General features: G+C 56.5%; 1 protein-coding gene across 1 annotated transcript in view; it reads right to left on the bottom strand.

Annotated features, from left to right (window-relative positions):
* The window catches only part of CD82 (CD82 molecule), a gene marked incomplete at its 3' end in the record, with an annotated part of 13021 nt that extends 1720 nt beyond the window's left edge, over window positions 1-11301 (bottom strand). The window contains exons 1-4 of the mRNA XM_008935412.1: window positions 11239-11301; window positions 6672-6744; window positions 3580-3704; window positions 3037-3111 (exon numbers count right to left, since the gene is read on the bottom strand). Of these exons, the coding sequence (XP_008933660.1) occupies window positions 3037-3111; window positions 3580-3704; window positions 6672-6744; window positions 11239-11301 (336 nt within the window). The remainder of the gene's footprint in view (window positions 1-3036; window positions 3112-3579; window positions 3705-6671; window positions 6745-11238) is intronic.
* Window positions 11302-12269: the final 968 nt, after the last annotated feature.

The following is a 12269-nucleotide window of genomic DNA, read 5'->3' as shown; positions in this document are numbered from 1 at the left end:
GCCGGGGCTCTGAGCACCCTGCTCTAGCTGCAGATGTCCCTGTCCCTGCAGGGGGCTGGACTGGGTGACTTTGAAAGGTCCCCAAACCATTCTGTGATTCTGTGACTCATTCTTTGAAGGATCTGGCTTGAGCCTCAGACAGAGGGACAGGACAGAAGGCTGACAGAAGCCTGCAGGAGTCCTTCTGTGATCAAGACTGGCATCCCAGACCTATGCTCTTGTGTCTGGTGGTCAGCTTTCCCCAGGCCCCTCTTCAGTAGGCTCAGGTGAAGGGGGGCTGACAGCCCTGCTGTGGTCTGTGGCTCTGGGCCAGGGGCTCACCACCCTCACTGTAAAAAGTGTCTTCCTTCTCCCTAGTCTAAATCTCCTTCTTTTAGTTTCAAACCATCCCCCCTGTGTCCTGTCTCAACAGCCCCTGCTCAAAAGTCTGTCCCCAGCTTTCTGCCAGGCCCCTTCAAGTCCTGGAAGGCTGCAAGGTCTCCCTGGAGCCTCTTCTCCAGACTGAACAAGCATCTTGTCTGCACATGAAAATAGGCTCAGAAATCCCCAGGAGGTGCCTCTCACCCCCACAGTCACTTCAGATTCTGGAACTAAGGCACGGTCCACAGCCCCAGGCAGTCCCTGATGCCATCACACAGGCTCCTCTGCTGCAAACCACAGCCAGCAAGTAGGGCAAGCCCCAAAGGACCACTGCTCTCCTCCAGGCAGGGCACTCAGAGCCAAGCTGCAGAGAGCTGCCAGGGCTGTGCCCAGGGAGACCTTGCCCAGGCTCTCCTGCCCTCAGGGGCTGCTCACCCACCAGCTGTGGGCGGGCAGCAGCGCCCAGCTCACAGGCACACTGTCATTTGTCACATCCCTGCTTTGTCATGCCTCAGAAAACCCCCAGCCCAGGGTTTCAGGGGCCAGCAGATGCAGGGTGTTGCATCAGCACCCTCCCAGCCGTGCTGGGCAATTCCAGCCCTAAGGGGATTCCTCCAGCAATGCCCCTGGAGAGGCAGAGCTGCCCTGCTGCCAGATGTGCCCTGTCCCACCTCTGCTCCTCTGGGGCAGCACACGGGGCAGGGGCAGGGCTGGGGAAGGGTTTGGACACTGAAAGGGAAGAGAGAATCCAACAGAAAAACCCATCACGTGAATCTGTGCAGTAGCTGCTACTCAAGGAGGGGAAGCAGAGACAACAACCCCATTTGCTGTCCCACAGTGCAGGAATAAGCAGCTCAGCCCTCCCCACCTCCTGGATCCAAGCTCCTCTCCTTCACTCTCATTACTCCTGGCCCTATATCCAACCAAGTTCCTCAGGTCAGAAAGAAACAGAGCCCAAGAACTCGGTAGGGAGTGGCTCCTGAGCAGTCTCCAGCAGCTTTGCTGTGCTCAGAGCTGCCCTGGGAGGGCTCGTGGAGTGAGGCAGAGCCACGGGCTCAGCGTGTGGCAGGCTCCAGCCAGGACCTTCCCAAAACTGTTCTGCTCAGTGCTCCAGGCAGCTCCTTTGGAGAATCTCTGAAACACCAGGGCTCTTCCACAAGCTTTGTTCACCAAGGATGGAACAGGAGCATCTGATCAAAGCCCAGCTTCCCCCACCACTCTGTGGATCCATACAAGTCACATCTCAGCCACACCAGCTCCAAGGGCTGTGCAGTGTAACTCCTGTGCTCCCTCTGCTCTGCCTGAGGCTGACAGGAGGAGCTACAGCTCAGGAATGAGAGTTTCCTACACTGAGTGGCAGCTGGTGGAGAAACACCAACGGAAGGAGGGAATTTCATGGCCTGAAAAGTCACATTTCCCCACCACAGGGGAATTCCCATCCCCACACCTCCTCTGCATGAGTCAGAGCTTGTTGAGCATCAGCAGCTTGTTCAAAGCTCTGTCTTCACAGCCCAGTGACCAACGTTTCAGTTTCTCCTCCAGCCCCAGCCCCGAGAGCAAGCTGCTTCCACAGCAGGCCCAGCAGGGAGCCTGGCCACTGCCTGCTGGCACCACTGCCACTTGTGCCCAGCTCACATCAGCTGTGCCAGGCCAGGCACCTTCCCCCACCCCCAGATTCACCACGAGCCCCCCCAACCCCCCCAAGCTTTCTGTGACCACCGAGCAGGAGGGCTGGCTCAGGAGCACCAGGCACAGCCCTGCAGTGCCAGAGGCACCAGCAGAGAACCTGGCTGGCTGGAAGAGCCACTGAAGATCTTTGAGTCCCACCATCCCCCAGCACTGCCAGGTCCCCACTGCCCCGTGTCCCTCACACCACATCTCCACAGCTTGGGAACCCCTCCAGGGGTGGGGACTCCACCACTGCCCTGGGCAGCCTGGCACAGCCCTGGGCAACCCTGGTAGGAAAGAAATTTTTCTTTATGTCCAACCTAAACCTCCCCTGGTGCAACTTGAGGCCATTTCCTCTTGTTTGTTTCCTGGGAGAAAGGACTGACCCCCACCTGGCTTCAGACTCCTTGCAAGGAGCTGTCGAGAGCCAGAAGGTCTCCCCTGGGCTAAGCTCCCCCAGGGCTCTCACAAGACTTGTGCCCTAGACCCTTCACCAGCTTCAACGACAGACACAGAGTTACATGGCAAAGGACAGGGCTGCCCACGAGGGGCAGCAGGACAGGAGCCAGCAGGGTCCCCACAGTCCCATCCCTCCTGCTGCCTGCACGTGGCTCCCAGCTGGGCTGTCAAGGGGCTGGGGGCCCGAGCAGGCACTGCCCTGCCCAGGGAACCTGCACCCAGCACGGGCTGCTGTGAGGCACCAGCAGCAGAGCCAGGAGGAGCTGGGGTCAAAAGCCTTCCAGGAACTTCTTTTTACTCCTCCCCCCCACCCAGAAATAAAGCCTGCATACCCAAACAGGGCTTCATCACCCTTCAGGCAGTGGCACTGCTGAAGCTGGCAGGCACAGAAGCAGCAAAGTGAACAGCAAGGCTGCTGAACTGGGGCAGAGGACAGAACCCAGTGATGCCTCCCAATGGTACAGCCCAGTGCAGAAGGAAGAATTTCCAGGTGCCTCCTCTTCCCCCACAGCAAGACCAAGGAGAACATGCACCATAACAACCACTTACTCTTTCTTTCTGGAAGTAGATGACCAGTCCAGCAGCAACCTGGGTTATGAGGATTAGCATCAGGCAGGTGAAGTACTGGGAGCAAAAGAGAAGAGATGACCACTGTCAGCTTTCAGAAAGGTCTGTATGTAACACCATAAAGTTTGAGTAAGATTTCCTACAGAAATGACAGTGTTGAGCCAACACCTTCAGGAGGGCAGAGGGTTTACAAGCACCCTCTGCATGTGTCAGCCCAGCCAGGACTCCCTCTCCCCCCTCCAGCTCCACTCCAGCTCCACTCTGACCTCAGTCAGTTGGACTCTGCCTACCCCAACCTTCCATGGCCAAAACCATCAATTTTACAAACCTCAGTTGTTGGGTTTTTTAGTTCTGCTGACTGCTGGAGAACTCAGTGTATGCAAACTGAGAACTGGATCTAAGCTGGCCCAGCAGAAGTCTCATGGCCAGGAGAGGTGAGGCCCAGCTACAGCCCACCAGGTATTTTACAGGAGGGGTGTTAAAGGCTGGATCTAAACCACTAAAACACAACAAGAACTCTCTCACCAGGCCCAGGAGACACCGGATCTCATTGACTGCCCCCAGGCAGCCCAGGAAGCCCATCAGCATGGTGAGAGCCCCAACACCAATGAGGACGTAAGCAGCAGCCTTCAGGGAGGGAGATGACATCTCTGTAAGGGCCAGGAGAAGGAACATTAGTGACTGACAAAAACCTCCACCTGCCACCAGGACCTAGAGAACTGCCTCTGTAGTGCTTACAAAAGCCTGTTGTTTCTACCAAAGGCCAGCCAAGAGGCCTGCTGAAGGTGGGCACAGCAGGCTGCTTCTGGGTGCCTCCTGATGAGGAAAGACCCTCAGTGCCAACCTGCAGGTCTGTGTTATCTCAGAGCCTCAAGGGCACTCCAAACAAACCAACCTTGTTTGGAGAAAGGGAGCTGCTTTTTGGATTTTTACACGTGGGGTGCTCACAGGACTGTTTCTTGCAGAAGAAGAGTGGAGGGAGCAGGTAGCAAGGCACAGAAGTTGTAGAGATACTCTGTCCAGAAACAGTAACCTGAAATCTCTTTTATCATTAAGAGACATTCTTAAACCTGTGACTGCACAGTGTAGGGGAATTCTGGATGGCCACTGATTAATGAAAATAACAGCCCTAGAGCTCAGCATTAGCTTCCTGGACAAAAGTCCCAGGAAGGAAGCTTCCCCTGAGCTCCTCCCTAACTCAGTTAAGAGAGAGTAACTGAATCCAGACTAGTACTCTTCCCCCTAACACCTATCCCCCTACCTCTGATACCTGCTACGAGTCACCAGCTTCCAAAGCTTTCTCTCTAGAACACGCTGAACAGAGGGAAAAGATCAAATGATCCAGAAAATGAACCAGAGCTGTTTGCCACACAGGTCACTTCAGCCTGGATTCATTCCCAGGCCAGCCTCTCCTCAGAAACCAGCATCCTGCTCCCCCTTCCTCACCAGTCTGGGCCTCTGGCTGTGCAGGCTGGGTGCTGGTGCTGCACAGCACCTCCTGAAGGAGCAGCCTGGCAGGGGTGGCCTCCCCGAGGCTGCACCAGTCCCTGTCCCCCAGCAGGCAGAAGGCAGCAGCTCAGCCAGCCCCTCCCTAGGAGGAATTAAAAAATAAAAGGTGTTTCCAGCTCGAAAGCCCTTCAGAGAAGTGAGAGGGGGCCAGGAGCTGAGCCTGCCCTTCTCCCCTGCAGTGCTGGGCAGGGGGCCAGGCCAGCAGAGCAGGCTCCATGGCAGTGCCCCGCTGAGCCCAGCTCCCCCCCGGGACAGGGGGAGAGAGGGGCAAGGCCTGGGAAAGGAAACGAGGGGGCAGGGACCCAGGGCTGGTGCTGGAAATGGCCAGGAAGGAAGCTAAAGTCCTTAAGTGCTCTGTTAGCAGAGATTCTGGGTGAAATGGGAAGAAGCAGAGCCAAGCTCAGGGACCTCCTCGGCTGGCAGGAACCCGCTGGCACCACGTGTGCCTCCCCCTGCAGAGCCAGCTCCTGATAAGCCCCTTTTTGGCTGCCTGCAGTACAAGTGTGCTTTTGCTCATGCCAGGGCAGCTCTATCTGCACAACAGGCAGTGGCTGTGTGGAGGGCATGAGCTTTGTCTCCACCCAGCAGCTTCCAAAGCCAGGGCAGAGCGTTCTGCAGGGCTTGCAGAGGGCTCTTTGCAGGAGCTGGGTGTTTGAGAAGAGGGCTATGAACTCTGCAGATAACCAGCTGGGTGGGAGTGTTGATCTCCTTGAAGGCAGGGAGGCTCTGCAGAGGGATCTGGCCAGGCTGGGCCGATGGGCTGAGCCCAATGGGATGAAGTTCAACAAGGCCAAGGGCCAGGTCCTGCCCTTGGGTCACAACAACGCCCTGCAGTGCTCCAGGCTGGGCAGAGGGGCTGGAAAGTGCTCAGCAGAAGGGACCAAGAAGGCCACCAGCATCATGGCTTGGATCAGCACCAGAGTGGCCAGCAGGAGCCGGGCAGGGAGCATCCCTGGGACTGGGCACTGGGGAGGCTGCACCTCAAATCCTGGGGTCGGTTTTGGGCCCCTCATCACAAGAAGAACATTGAGGGGCTGTGGTTGGGGACAGAGAATCACAGAATGGTTTGGGTGGGAAGGGGTCTTCAAAAGTCACCCAGTCCACCCCCCTGCAGGGACAGGGACATCTGCAGCTAGAGCAGGGTGCTCAGAGCCCTGGCCAACCTCACCTGGGATGGTGCCAGGGGTGGGCAACCTGGGCCAGGGGCTCACCACCCTCAGTGCCAAAAACTTCTCCTTTCTCTCTAGTCTAAGTCCCCTCTTTTAGTTTCAAACCAGCACCTCTTGGTCAAGGCTTTTGGCTGACTTCAGGGAGAAGGAAGCCAGCCCCTGGCACGTGCAGCAACACAAACCTCCTCTGAGGGCCAGGCTGTCTTGTCAAGGGTGTAGAACCAAATGTGTTTTAGAAGTCAGAGCACTAAAGGCTTCACAGTCTCTACAACCTCTACTGCTTAGAACAAGCAGACTGGCTAATTTCTAGGTGCACAAAGGATGGGTATAACCAGGGACTGACTTTCTTGGGCATGGAAAAGAGTCAGGTTGAAACAGATGGTTACAGAGAGCAGTGGGAGCAGAGGGGACTCGCCCAGGAAAACTGCAACCTCTACAACCTCTACTGCTTAGAACAAACAGACTGGCTAATTTCAAGGTGCACAAAGGATGGATATAACCAGGGACTGATTTCTTGGGCATGGAAAAGAGTCAGGCTGAAACAGATGGTTACAGAGAGCAGTGGGAGCAGAGGGGACTCGCCCAGGAAAACTGCACTGAGGCACCAGGGACCTTCTGACACGCTGGCAGCAAGGAAGCTGTTGTGGAAACACGGGGCACGTAGTGACACCAGGGTGCAGCACTTGTCCCCGTGGCCCAGAGGAGGCACTTGGGTTGCTGGGTGAAGACACAATGGTCTCCCTCAGCCTGACCTGCTGCTGCAACCCGCGAGCCCGGGAGGAACGCGGTGTCCCCAGAGCTGCCCCTGGTGCCACCTCCTGCCCACCACGCCAGGGCTCAGGGCACACCGTGTGGCACAGTGCTGCCAGCCCCAGGCTGGAGCCAGGGGGAAGGAGCCAGGGGAGGAAGGAGCCAGGGGAGGAAGGAGCAGGGCCTTACGCAGCACGGCGATGAAGCTGGTCTTGTCGGCCAGGATCCATATTCCAAAGCCCAGGATCACGGCGCCCAGGAGCTGAGAGGAGGAAAAACACAGAGCTGGCTCACTGGCTGAGACAGATAAGAGGCAGCAGGCACCACCCTCCCTGCTCCCAGAGTAAACCCAGCCATTCTTCTGCTGTTCCCACCCAGGTCCCCCACGGTACCCCTCCCAGGGTAAACAGGAACAGGTCCTGGGCCAGCTGCACAGGAGCCCCAGGCTCTGCCTGGCACTCCTCCACACACCACTTCAGTACAGCAGGACTGGTCAAAACAGCCTGAGGAAGAGGCACCCTGCTGCTGGAACTGTGTTGTCTGGGGAAAATGTAGGAGCTCTGCTTCTGGGAAGAACTGAGGAAGGACAAACATCCAGCCCAAGATTTTAAAGACTTTTTTAGATAGAAAAATCCCTGACCCTGTGGGAGCAGGGAGGCAGCTGCTGAAGGATTAGATACTGGGCAGCTGGAACCTTCCCAGGAAGGAAATCTTTGGCTTGTCAGGCTCTGTTATAATGTCATGGCTTCAACCCACAAACACAGAAAGCAGCAGCACTCTGCCTGCAGGCTCCCCCGAGTGAAGGGCTGTGCCCCTTCCAGGGCCAAGCTTCAGCACTCTGGCTTGGCCACCCCCACTTGGCCAGAACACCCCAGCCCCGTGGCACGTCTGGCACCACCACAGAGCCAAGTGTTACAAAACATCAGCCAGGGGCTCTGCCTGGCTCACCACGGGCTCTTATCTGGGGCAAGGATTACTGGAGCAACACAGCCCTGGGAGGGCTTGGCTGAATCCAGACAGGGAACTGAGGAGCAAGAGGAGCTTTTCCCATCTCATTTTGAAGGAAGGGGGGGAAAAGGCAGAAATGAAACCCCAAACATGCTCTGTTTTAGCTTCTGAGTATCAGCAGGTTTCATACTCTGCTCTGAGGTGGATAACTCCAGTTCCCTAAATAGGATGGAAGCACCTTCAACACCCAAAATAATGATGTGGAGAAGCTGTTAAGTCTGCAGGTTTGGTGAGAAGCTGGAACTTGTGCTCTTCAGTCAGCTGGAAGCAGCAAAGGTTGGCAATAACTTGTTGTGCAAAGACCTAAACCAGACCTTAAAGAAACAAGAGAAGGAGATGCTTCCAGAGGACATGCACGACAAGCAGCAGTTCTTACACCAGCAGGGTTTTGAGACAGGAGGAAGGGAAATGCTAAATAAACTGACAGAGCTGAAGAGAGATTAAAGATCTGGGCTTCACCAGAGAATGCTCTGATGAAGGGAAGAGCCAAAGCACCACCTGAAGCAGGGGGGCAGAGAAGGTTGTATGGACAGGCTCCACAGCTGGAAGGTTGACCCTGTGTTTCTCATACACAGCAGCTTTTCTGAGCACAGATAAAGCAGCAGTCTGAAAGAAGCAGCTTGAGCACACTGCTGGCTTGGCAGAGGGCACGACGTGCACTTAGCTCTGTGTTTCTTCTGGATTAGAAAGCCACCAAGCAAGCTCCCACCTCTGAAGATGGATGAAGAGTGCCTTGGCTGCAGAAAGCAGGGAGCTGCTGTATGCCAGAAAAAAAAGGCAAAAAAAAGGCAAAAAAGGCAGTAGGCAGAACCCCCCTTGCCCGACAGGCTGCACAGCAGCACTCCAGCTGCTGAGGGACCCAGAAAGGCCCCTTGAACACAGCAGCTGCAGCACCCACAAAGCTCCTCCCAAACCTGCTGTTGCCAAGAGCTGCTGATCTTACCCTTCCACACCTCACATGTCAGCTAGAGACTGCACAAAAGGTCTGTCTGAGCAAGGGTGCAGCCCGGGCTGCACGTGACATCTGCCTTGGCTCGCTGACCCTGGGATGTCACCTCACTTTTGCTGTTGCTGACAAAAGCCAGGAGTGCTGCTGGGCTGCCTGGGGGAAGTGACTGGGTATGAGGTGCTCGGACTGTCCAAGGACTGTTTTTACTCTGATCTTTGCTCTAGTCCACAGCTCGTGTGTTTGCCAGGAGCTGCTGTGGAAAACACTAAAAGGGAAAGGCAGGGAGAAAATAAACTACTCCTAATACAGCATATTTACCTCCTAGGAGGACAGGAACTCTGCTCAGCATCTTCAGGAGTTTGCAGAGCATAGTGAGGATACTTATCATGGAATGGTTTGGGTGGGAAGGGACCTTTCAAGGTCACCCAGTCCAACCCCCTGCAGGGACAGGGACATCTGCAGCTAGAGCAGGGTGCTCAGAGTTGTGTCCAACCTCCCCTGGGATGGTGCCAGGGATGGGGCAGCGACCACCTCTCTGGGCAGCCTGGGCCAGGGGCTCAACACCTTCGGTGTCAACAATTTCTTCCTTCTCTCTAGTCTGAGAAATCTCCCTCTTTTAGTTTAAAACCAGCACCTCTGGTCCTGACATAACAGGCCCTGCTCAAAAGCCTGTCCCCAGCTTTGACAGGCCCCTTGAAGTACTGAAAGGCTGCAAAAAGTTCTCCCTGGAGCCTTCTCCTCTCCAGGCTGAACAACCCCAACGCCCTCAGCCTCACGTCTGCCTTCCATAGAGTTTAACTCCTCTGCCCCCTGCTTTGAGCCCCTGAAGAGGGGGACAGATGTCTCCCCTGCACCCTGGGGGTGGATATCTCCCCCTCCATTCCAGCAAGACCCCTTCCCCACCAGAAGGGTGCAGGTCCCTCCAGGCAGGGCCAGCAGGTTCCCCCAGCAGCACCCACTGAAGAGGGGCATGGAAAAACTGAGCTGTGGTGGAGCTGACTCATTCTCTGGAAGAATTCACAGTTTGGAAGAATTTCTTCACTGCCAGAGTGGTGAGGCACTGGAACAGGCTGCCCAGGGAGGGGCTGGGGTCCCCATCCCTGGAGTGATGCTGTTAGTACAGGAGAAGGATTAGTGGTCATGGGAGTGCTGGGTGATGGCTGGACTTGATCTTAGAGGTCTTTTCCATCCCAAATGATCCTGTGGTGCTATGATTCTGGAAAGCTCAGCTGGAGGTCCCTGGCTGTCCTCCCCCACCCCTGCCCTCCTTCCCACTCAGCTGGTGTGAGGAACGTGGAACCTGGCTCCAGGGCCAACAGAAAGGCTTTTGTTAACCACCAGGCTCTGTTTTCAGTGCTGGCCTTCTGCTCTGTGGACAGAGGGGTTAGAGCAGGACAGACACCTAGATACTCTAAGCAAACAGTCTCCAGAGACTGTTCAACTTGTCTCACAGAACCAGTCACCCTTTAAGGGGAAGCATCTGCTGTGGCTGCTCTCTTCAAGCCAAGAAGCTAGAGGTGTGTTAAGTTTTTGTTAAAGAAGCTAAGCTCATACCCCAAGCTTATGGTTTTGGTATCTTCTGAGGCAAGCAGCCCAAATAACCTTCTTCCTTTTAATCCAGGCAGGTCAAACCCTACCCTGAAGTCAGGCTCTGTTCTACCACGTTGTACTAGCTGAAGAACCCTCCACCTCCAGTCAGACCCCCAACAGCCCTAACAGAAAAAGCTCACACCAAGGACTGCCCCTGGCAGGGAGGGTCATGGACACCCCTTCCTCACATGGGGCACGTGCAGAGCCTGCCACTGCTCCACACCTTCACCCTAGAGAAGGATCAAGCTCCCCAGCAGCACAGAGGGGCTTCAGAGGGGAAGGTGCCCTTTGTGCTGCACAGGGCTCCCTAAAGCAGCTTCTCCCTTTGGTCTGACCTCCCCACATCTCCTGGAAGGGAGTGGGGCTGGCTGGCACCCCAGAGGAGCTGGTGGGAACAGAGATGCCACAGCCCCCCTTGGTGGCACCCAGCCAAGTGCTGCAAGGCACTGCAGTGCTCCAGGCTGCCTGCTGTCCCCTCTGCCCCAGGCTAGGCTGGCTCTCTTCAGGAGAACCTTCTCTATACAGAGCTCACCTACTGAGCTGGGCCCTCAGCTCGGGATGAAGGAAGAGCAGAGAGTGCCCAGGTACCAGGCTCCATGCAGCAGGACTCCAGTGCTGCCTCAGCCAAGCACCACACACCAGATCCAAGAAAACTCCATATCCAAAAGACATATCCAAAAAAAAAGGAGCTCATCTTTTCTTGAGCCTCCTGCTCGAAAAGAGCTGCATCCAGTGGGCTGCCTCCTCTCCCCAGGCAAGTCTCCCCCACCTCCATTTCAACAGGGGCACTTGGACTGATTTGTCCTGGTAAAAAACTCAGGAGCGGCTGTTGGGACTGGAACAAAATTGGGGTTGTTGTTTGAAGCCTGCCTGGCCTGTTTTGGGGTGTGCTGCCACGACTGGGCAGGCTCTGCAGCCTGGCTGCTGCTCCAGGGTGCAGAGGAAGCAGTGACATGTCCTGTCCCTGCAGAACTGCCCCGTGCCTCCTGTCCCCCCCTGCAGGGAGGGGGCTGTGGGAGCTGGGGACAGCACGGGGGGCTGGGGACAGAGCTGCTCCACACAGCAGCTCCAGGGACTCCCTCCCTCCTTCCACAACTCTGCCCTGCTGATTTCATGAGCACACTGGGCCAGCATCCAGACAAAACACCCTTCCCACTCATCTCAGCCCAGGCCTTCCCACTGGGCTCTGCACTTGCCCACGATACTCACGAGGAAGAGGAGGTTGAAGAGGAAGAGGAAGTACTTGGTGACTTTCAGGCAGCCAGACCCCATCTTCTCTCACTCAGGGGACCTAAGGGCAAAGCAGAGAGGCAACGGGCTCCGTTAGTGGCAGGTCCTCCAGGCAGCCTGAGAGCAACCCCCTCACCCTGTGCAGAGCTGGGCATCGCCCGGCGGGTCTGGGGCAGACACCCCAAAAGCAGGTGCTCCACAGGCCACCCCAGCTGCCTGCCCAGGGCAGCACACCCTGACAGCAGCACCACTGCAGACACCAACAGGCACTGCTGCCCAGCTCTGCCAGAGAGCCACCAGCACTCCCAGAAGGGCTCTCATCACAGCCACGCTGCTCATCCCACTGCTTACACAGGTTTTGCATTCACTGCAGCAACCAAAGCCCCGACTGCAGCCAGCACTCCTGGCACAGGAAGGGGATGCACTGATCTGAAGCAGCAGCTCACAGGGCAGCTCCCTCCCAAGGGAAGTCTCATCTCCCCGTGGCCCCTCAGCAGCTGGAGGGGCACTGAAGAGCACGGCCAAGGGCTCTAAAGGCAGCAGCACCACATGAAGCTCCACCTGGCACTTGAAGGCAGCAGGAGCTTTCCTGTACCTGAAGTCAGCTCTGCTCAGCGACCATGGCTGCAGCCTGGGTGAAGCATGAGAAGAGATAACAAGGTTCCTCTTAACAGGGTGAGATCTGCAGCTCCTCAGCAAAGGAGCCTCACCAGCTCTTTGTGCTGCAGGAGCTGGGGTGTCGGCAGGTCTGCAGTACTGCAAGCTCCTCCAGTTCTCACTTGTCTGACAGCAAATGGCTCAGAAGCCAGAAAATAGTCCTGCAGGGCAGGAGCAAGGCACCTCCTGGGGAAGCAGCACAGCTGAGCCAGGCGTGGGGACAGGAACATCTCAGGGGGCAGCTTTCTTGTTCTCCTTCCTGCCCCACGCTGCGTGAGGCTTCCTGCCTGGGCAGCAGGGGACCTGAAGTTCCTTAAAACCTGCTCCTTGCTCAACACAGGCCACGCTGCTCG

The sequence above is a fragment of the Merops nubicus genome, unplaced genomic scaffold (genome assembly GCF_000691845.1).
Source record: "Merops nubicus isolate BGI_N331 unplaced genomic scaffold, ASM69184v1 scaffold27242, whole genome shotgun sequence".
NCBI lineage: Eukaryota > Metazoa > Chordata > Aves > Coraciiformes > Meropidae > Merops > Merops nubicus.
The sequence above is the reverse complement of the archived record's forward strand: the minus strand, read 5'-3'. Positions and strand labels throughout refer to the sequence as shown.